The sequence below is a fragment of the Triticum urartu genome, chromosome 7A (assembly GCF_056163025.1).
Source record: "Triticum urartu cultivar PI428250 chromosome 7A, HENAU_Tu73, whole genome shotgun sequence".
In the NCBI taxonomy this organism is placed as follows: Eukaryota; Viridiplantae; Streptophyta; class Magnoliopsida; order Poales; family Poaceae; genus Triticum; species Triticum urartu.
This window is the reverse complement of record NC_141879.1, coordinates 747,930,584-747,939,382: the sequence shown is the minus strand read 5'-3', so window position 1 is coordinate 747,939,382 and position 8,799 is coordinate 747,930,584. Positions and strand designations below refer to the sequence as shown.

The following is an 8,799-nucleotide window of genomic DNA, read 5'->3' as shown; positions in this document are numbered from 1 at the left end:
TAATGCAGATTGATGATGTATACACGAAATCAGGAATGCCAATTGTCGCCACCCTTATCCTCTTAGCAGGAGAGGTTAGGAGAGAGCGAACCTTGACTCCTTGACGATACGTGCGTTTGCACTTGCATACTTCCTAGTAGACCTAAGGGGTAGGTATATATATATATGTACCTGCGTAAGGGGGGTGGCCTTGTTTTTTTCTTCCCTAGATGGATACGTAAGGGGTGGGTTTTATTTTCTGTATGGATGCGTTAGGACTTTCTTTCCTAGATGGATACGTAAGGGTTTTGTTTCCTGTATGGATGCGTGAGGAGGTCCAGCAGTTTTTGTTTTGTTTTTTTGACAGGGAGGACGTTTTTTTTTATCTTTTTTGTGGTTAGTCTGTCAATCTCTTTTTATATATAATAGATTTGAGTGTAAAATAAAATAAATAGGAAGCGAATAATCTGCCCTGTATGTAATATGTGCATGCCCATTGGCCATGCACGTGCTTTAGTCTTTTTTTTGAGCATCAGTACAGAGTACAGACACAAGCGCTCATATACACGCGCATACACTCACCCCTATGAACGCACACACGCACACCCTACCCCTATGAGCACCTCCGAGAGACTGAGCCGGCATAACATCTTGAGATTTACGAAGTCACCGTAGGCGCCTCATCGTTGACGGGAACGTCTCCTCCCACTGAAAGCGTATCGCCGGAAATTCTAAAATAAATCCAGGAATAATGCGAGCACCAGGATTTGAATCAACTTTCATCGCATTGCACACCTGCAGTATTGTTTGTGCTCTCACCAACACATCCTTTTTGTCCTTGGTTCAGGAGTGGGGTGATCCAAGGAAAGAAGAATACTACTCCCTTCGTTCCGAAAAACATGTCGCGGGCGTAGTTGACTGGTAATTTTGCAAAAAAAACCTCGTGGTTTTAAAAGCGTTTCAAACAAGTCCATCTGCCCCGTCTTCTTCCTCCGCCCGTCGCCTGCGCGTCGCCAGGGGCCGGCGCCGCCCAGCTGCGTGATTCGCCAGGGGCCGGTGAGCCCAGCTGAGCTCCTCCGCCGTAGCCAAGTAACTGCTCTCACCTTCGCCAAGTACCTGCTCTCGCCGTCGTCGCCAATTACCTCCTCCGCCGCCGCAGCCCAGACCTGCGCCGCCGCGGTCCCCTCCCACTGCCTGTGGGCTTCGCCGGAATCTCCTGTCGCGCGCGTACCTCCTGGAACCCCCGCGCATCCTCCTCAAGCTCGCGTGCGTCCTCCATCGTGCTCCCATGCATCCTGCTAGAGCTCCCACACGTGCGCCGCCGCGATCCCCTACCGGCGTCGCCGGAAACTGCCTCCACGATCCGGTGGACCAGGAGTTTGCGCGCTTCCTCCTCGATCTCCAGCGTGTCCTCCTCAATCTCCCGCGCGAGCCCGTGCTGCTCCTTCTCCCCTGCCCGCGCGCCCGCCGGTGGAGCTCCTCTACCCATACTGCTGCTGCTCGTCTGCCCGTGTTGCTGCTTAACGGCCTGTGCTGCCGCCAGAGCTCCTGTTCATCAGCAAGAAGAAGGTACTATAAGGAGTTGCTCCTCTGCTCCTTGTGCTCCTCCGTTCCTGTTTGTCACAAAGAACAATGTTAACTGAATATTGTACTCTCCAATGTTAACTGAAGAACAAAGAACAAAATGAAAGTAGCTTGAGGATTTCAGGTTAGAAGTCCATGTGGGCGCTACTGAATTATGCTTGTGTAGATCAGCCGCTAGACATCATTTTTATTGTGGGTTTGCAGGTGCAATCCGCGCCACTTGTGTGTACAGTGTACTGCCCTGTTTTTTTGCTCAGTTTCAGTTTCAAGAACCTGAAATCTTCTTGCTAACTTCTCCATTAATCTTCTTGTTGAATTCTTTAATTGGTGCAAAAGCTGAAGATCAGCATCAACAGTAAAATTCAGTAAGAAGAATGTCTAAGTAAACTTGGCTTAGTGATGTCTCCAAGATATGCACACTACTGTACTTGGCGGAGTATGTCTAACATTAGCAGCTACACTCATTTATAAGAAGAATGCATTTTTTTCTTCTTTTTCAGTTTATTTCCACTATATATACCCAGTCACCTAGGCAATACCAAAATGATAGAAACCCACTAATTTGGTTAGTTGAATTTTTTTCTGATAAGAATAAACCTAAAGAACAAGGAACTTCACTTTAACTAAAACTGCATTGTTAGAGGAGTATAACTTTTCTGCAATCCTCTGTGTAATTTGAAAAGAGGCTCATTTGTTAGAGCAGAGTAAGCCTATTATTGACACTAGTGTACCTTGGAGAGGCCCTTGAGATGGGTCTTGCCCTGTTCACAATGGCAGTAAGGTCACAATGTTCTGAAATTAACAGGAATTGTACCACAAACAGCAGCAGATCACTTAACAACATTACATAAAGTTAAGCAAAATTAGTCATAAAAATGAAATTGATAAACTAATGACATAAACTTCAAAATTGGTCATGATGGATTGGAATTCTTCCTGAAATGACAGGAGTTGGAAGTTTCATAAGAAATGAAATGGTGTTACAAAGGAGCAGCTTCATTTCTTAGTCATAACATTTCTTAATCAGTAGTTCACATTTTTGTAATGCTTGCAAGGCTCCTGTCATTCTACTCATTTTTTGTGTGTATATCCTTGTTATGGTACCATGATGTACTCATCTTTTGTCATTGATAGCAGGAGTATGGATTTGAACATGATACCTCAAGAGGAAGACGATGAAGGTATTAATTTGAATTTGATGCCTCAAGAGGAGGAACCTCAAGTGGCAGAGAATGTAGCTATGGATTTGAACTTGATGCCTCAGGAGGAAGACGATGAAGATATTAATTTGAATTTGATGCCTCAAGAGGAGGAACCTCGAGTGGCAGAGAATGTAGCTATGGATTTGAACTTGATGCCTCAAGAGGAAGACGATGAACATATGAATTGGATGCCTCAAGAAGATGAAGGGAAAGAGGATGAAGCTCAAGAGGAAGAGGATGAAGTTATGAATTGGATACTTCAAGAGAAGAGAAGAGAATTGTCAGATAAGGAGAGGCATGGTGTTTACTTCGCCTTGCTAGTAATCGAGCTCAGAGATGGGTCTGTTAAACCAGACGACAAGCTGCTAGTCTCAAACCTGTTGGACATAAGTGTACGATCTGTTGAAAGAATCTGGGAAGACGCCAAAAAGCAAATTGCCGATGGCAAAGAAGTAGATGTCTCAAGCAAGAAGCCGGGAAGATCTGGCCGAAAGAGAAAGGAGCTAGATCTAGAGAGGACCTCAACAATCCCACTGAATAAAAGAAGAACAATTCGATCTCTGGTACGGTCTCTAGGTGTGGCCCAATCGACCCTACATAAGAGGTTCCAGTTGAATGAGCTCAACCGCATCACAAGCACCGTGAAGCCTCATCTCAAGCTAGAGAACAAGCTCGCGAGATTGAAATTTTGTATGTCCATGGTCGATGACAATTCGATTTCGACTTCTCGGGCTATGTTCAAACCAATGACGAATATGGTTCACATCGATGAGAAGTGGTTTGACATGACGAGAGTGAAGAATAGTTACTATGTACTTCCAGGAGAGCCTGAACCGAAGTGCACCGTGTCAAACACTCACAGCATTGGGAAGGTAATGTTTCTAACAGCTGTTGCCAGGCCTCAATATAACAATGAGGGGGAGCTAACATTCGATGGGAAGATCGGCATTTGGGCATTCGTCGAAGAGAGTGAGGCGAAGCGGACAAGTCAGAACAGAACAAAGGGAACAGAAGTGTTGACTTCAGTGAAAGTAACCAGGCCTGTGTGCAGAGATTATCTGATCAATAAGGTTATCCCAGCAATTCAGGATAAGTGGCCTGACGATGATGAGGGAGCAACAATATTCATCCAACAGGATAATGCAAAGCCTCATGTCCTTCCTAATGATGTAGCTTTTCGAGAAGCTGTGGAACAAACTGATCTTGACATCCGATTGCTACAACAGCCCCCAAATAGCCCTGAGTTAAATTGTTTGGACCTCTGCTTCCATAACTCTCTCCAGTCTCTAACCGACTGCAGGTCACCTACAAACATCCAAGAACTGGTACAGGGTGTGGAAGGGGAATTCGAGAACTACGATCCCGACAAGTTGCACAGAAGCTTTATCACATTAGAAGCAGTTATGTTTGAAGTTATGAAAGACAAAGGAGGAAACCAATAGAAGTTGCCCCACTTGCACAAGGATCGCTTTCAAAATGCTGGACTGGAAATAACCACTGTATATTGCGACAGTCGGGTAGTTGTTGATACTAGGGACACTATAGAAGAAATGGAAATTGCAATAGGAAAAGAAAATGAAAGGAAAGAATTAGCTAGAGAAGGGAAAAGAAAAAAAAGTAAAGGGAAGGGAAGGGAAGAAGTGGCCAGAGAAAGGAAAAGAATGTAGTCAAGAGGGGGCAAAGAGGCCCTTATGTCATGTAGTCAGGTGCTCCTTGTGTATGTCTTGTGTAATCTTGTGTCAAGAGGGGACAAAGAGGCCCTTATGTCATGCCCTTGTGTATGCCTTGTCTAATCCTTGTATATCAACTCTTTGTTGGAATTTATTGGAATTTGGGTTATTTGGCTTAATTATTTGAATTAATTTGGGTTATTTGGATTAATTGAATTATTTGGATTTATTTGAATTAATTTGGATTATTTGAATTAATTTGTGTTATTTGGATTTATTTGAATTAATTAGAATTAATTTTGGTTATTTGCATGGTTTATTTGCTTTCAGTGCTGTTCCTTTTAATTCTTGGGTTTCCCTAGCCATCAATCTTTCTGCTCTCTATAATATGGTGAACACCTCCCCTTTTCCTAGCATTTAAAAAGAAAATGATCACCTAGTCTAGTATGTGATGTGACAAATGGAGGGGCATCGACCTGCACCTGTCTGATGATGCATTTTTTGGGGTTCACATATCATACAAGTTTAGAGATAAAAACAACATCTCCTAACAATCTACTCTAGGATAAAAATATCACATATCAAATGGAGTAACTCTGTTTAGAGCTAGCTTTCTTCCTAACAAAGTTACTGCTCCTAAATATGGACACACATTTTTTTTGATTTACAGCTACTCCTATTCCTTCTTCTACTCTAGCTACAGTGAGCAATATCACCAGCCAAACAATATCTGCAACAGATGCTTTCAGCAATCAGAGACTGCTGTCGAATACTCCATCAAATTTAGATTTGAGATTTTGATGTGATGTAACTAATATTTGTGCCATAATCTTTGCCATTTTAGAAATGCACTAATCTTCGCCATGGAGTACTATAGATATAGATTCAGTAACTGACAGTGTTACTAGATACTGCCATGGAGTATTTCTAAAATGCATAAAGGTTATGTACGGTGAAGTGAAACTACAATTTCATCATGGATTGGTGATGGTACTAAAATTTGTTGGTAAATCCTTCTGATTTGGCAGGATCCACTACTCACCAAGGCTTTTACAGCAAATTTGTTGGGAAAACCATTTTAGTAAGTTCATGAGAATAAATAAGTTGCAGATTTCATGCACAAAGTGCTAGACAGTAGACATATGGAGTGAGTTTTTTGCTCCTAAATCTCCTCTTGCTTAAGCAAGTTTTTGACTGAAACGCCTTCAGTAGACACCACAGATCATGGCCTCACCTTTGGAGTACAAAATGCCTATTAGAATAAATAGGAGTACATGCTCTAGAGGTATCTGGTTCTAGGCACCAGTCACAGTACCATCCAGTATTGTTAAGCTTACAAAATTGCGGTGTCTGCTTATTAACAGATCCACAGAAGTGCCAAATAAGATTATTGGGAAACTACATGCTCTAGAGGCTGGTTACTTGCAATCTGGTTAGTTGAATTTGTTTTTGATAAGAATAAACATAAAGGACAAGAAACTTCACTGGAACTAAAACTGAATTTGTGATACACACAACAAACATAACTTTTCTGCAATCCTCTGTGTAATTTGAAAAGAGGCTGATTTGTTAGAGCAGAGTAAACCTTGGAGAGGCCCTTGAGATTGGTCTTGCCATGTGCATCCTCCAGCACCAGGACCTCCAGCTCCTTGGGCTCCAGCAAATCGAAGACGTGGGTGTCCTGCACCACTGATGGACGCCGCGAACTGCAGGATATCCTCCATGGCGATGGTGACCAGGCCAGGGTGGTCCTGCGACCCCTGCGAGAGACAAACAGAGCTGAAAGTAAACACAGCTGAAAGTGGTTTGACAAACAGAGCAGAAATTCGAAATTAGATATGCATCTGATGCCCTGCATATGGTCTCTCTGAAATTGAAATGGCAAGAATGGTGGGCGCGTCTGATACCTTGAAGAGGTGGTCTTTGGCGGCGGCGGCGCCGGGCCTAGATGCGCGGGGCCGACGGCGAGCACCACTCCGGCGAGTTTGACGGTGAGCTCCTCCACCTTTTGAACACGGTGAGCTCCTCCACCTTGAGCGCGTAGCCGTTCGTGGAGTGGAGAAGGGGAACCCGTGCTTTCTAGTGCTCGGGTTGATGTCGTCCATGGAGGGGGCGAACTTCGTGGTCGACGATGGACAGATGCGGACAGTGGTCTCCAAAAATTGAAACTTGAAGGGTGGTAGCAGAGGGGAACGATGTGGCGGGCGGAGGGAAGGGAAACGAGGCGGAGGCATGGGGTGTCGAGGAGGGGGGGAGCGGCGTGGGGCGGTGGGAGGGGGAGCTGTGGGCGGGGGCGGGCGGCGGGGCCGTGGGCGGGGGCGGGCGCAACCAAATCGGCCGGCGTTGGAGAAGAGTGAGGAAGGAGACAGAGGACCGCGGGTTTGGTCGGGAAAACAACAAGGGGTAAATTGTAAAAACGGCGTTGCCACATGTTTTTTCGGACGAAGGGAGTACTATTACATGAAATCTTATTCTCCTGTTTGATAACGTAAGTGCTGATCTTTATTTGTGATATACGTATGTGTTTTCTCGCCCTGCATGCTATCGAGGCTGGCTGCAGAAATGTATTTACCTGAGATGTCTGTCCATCTGCTGCAGGTAAAAGCACAAGACTATCCCCACATTCTTGTCACTGTTGGCTTAAATGGTATGGCCCTTGGATTCTGAGTGTAGAATATGTGAATTGCACGATGTATTGCTCTTCGTGCATAGGCACGTATATATGAGTACAAAGGTGGGCCACGGACCTCAACTATACAGGGACTAGGAGGTGGGCCCAATACACAGTATACACAGATCATATATACTCAACACCCCCCCCCCCCCCCCCCCGCAGTCGAAGCGGCACCGCGGCTGACGCAAAGACTGGACCGAAACTCCTCAAATCACGCCGTAGGCAGGCCCTTGGTCATGATATCGGCAAGTTGTTGGGAAGTAGGGACGTGTAAAACACGAATATGGCCAAGGGCCACCTGTTCCCGAACAAAATGAATATCCAACTCAATATGCTTGGTCCGTCGATGATGCACCGGGTTAGCGGAGAGGTAGACCGCCGAAACGTTGTCGCAGTAGACCACCGTGGCACGGTCAACAGGGCAAGAGATCTCCTGAAGCAGCTGGCGAAGCCACGAACACTCGGTGACGGCGTTGGCCACCGCACGATACTCAGCCTCAACACTGGAACGAGAGACCGTAGGCTGCCGCTTGGACGACCACGAGATAAGTGAGGGTCCAAGGTAGACACAATACCCCGAAGTGGAGCGACGAGTGTCAGGGCAGCCCGCCCAGTCTGCATCGGAGTAGGCAGTGAGGGCGGTGTCGGCGGAGGCGTGAACCGTGACGCCAAGGTCCATAGTGCCACAGATCAATGTTGGGGGTATCGCTTATCGGGAACTTATCGGTCGACCCATGATAAGGGGTAAATCGGCCAGTTTATCGGCATATCGGCCGATTTATCGCCATATCGGGCGATTTATCGGCCGATTTATCTTATCGGTCTGACAGTGGTAAGCGATAAATCGACCGATTTATCGGCATATCGGAAGATATCTTGAACAGTGCCACAGATATAGCAGAGAACCCGCTTGACGGCAGCCCAGTGAACGTCTCGAGGAGCATGCATATGAAGACACACCTGCTGCACGGCATACCGGATCTCTGGTCGAGTCAGAGTGAGGTACTGGAGAGCACCAACAATAGAACGATAGAAAGCAGCATCCGTAGCAGGAGAACCATCCGTGCCAGAAAGTTTGGCCTTCGTATCAACAGGCGTAGCGGCGGGCTTGCAGTTAAGCATGCCGGCTCGCTCCAGGAGCTCGTGAGCGTACTTCCGCTGATGAAGGAAGAAGCCATCCGGACGGCGCACCACCTCGACACCGAGGAAGTAGTGCAAAGGACCCAAGTCCTTGATGGCGAACTCAACGCGAAGACGAGCCGTGAGCTGACTGAGGAGACCAGCCGTACATGCCGTCAGGATGATGTCGTCGACATAGAGCAGCAAGTAGGCCGTGTCAGAGCCCTGATGATAGACGAAGAGCGAGGCGTCCGAGCGGGTAGAGCGGAACCCAAGCTGGTGAAGAAACGTCGCGATGCGCTGGTACCAAGCGCGCGGAGCCTGCTTGAGTCCGTACAAGGACCGCGAAAGCAGACACACGTGGTCGGGAAGTGCCGGGTCAACAAACCCGGTGGGCTGCTGGCAGAAGACCTGCTCCTCGAGGTGACCATAGAGGAAGGCGTTGGAGACGTCCATCTGGTGCACCGGCCAAGCACGGGAGACCGCAAGGTGGAGAACCGTGCGTATCGTACCGGGCTTGACGATCGGAGCGAAGGTGTCGGTGAAGTCGATGCCAACACGCTGTCGGAAG

At 46.9% G+C, this 8,799-nt stretch overlaps 1 protein-coding gene and 1 pseudogene across 1 annotated transcript; one reads left to right on the top strand and one right to left on the bottom strand.

Annotated features, from left to right (window-relative positions):
- Positions 1–794: 794 nt before the first annotated feature.
- LOC147962741 (uncharacterized) lies at positions 795–2,691 on the bottom strand (annotated as a pseudogene).
- A 110-nt stretch (positions 2,692–2,801) lies between these two features.
- LOC147962740 (uncharacterized) lies at positions 2,802–4,207 on the top strand. The gene has a single exon (XM_087537676.1). It carries the CDS (start codon positions 2,804–2,806, stop codon positions 4,205–4,207), a length of 1,404 nt encoding a protein of 467 aa, XP_087393802.1. The 5' UTR covers positions 2,802–2,803.
- The last annotated feature ends 4,592 nt before the right edge of the window (positions 4,208–8,799 follow it).

Coding starts and splice junctions, on each gene's coding strand:
- LOC147962740 (XM_087537676.1), top strand. CDS start 2,804: ATGGATTTGAACTTGATGCCTCAGGAGGAAGACGATGAAGATATTAAT.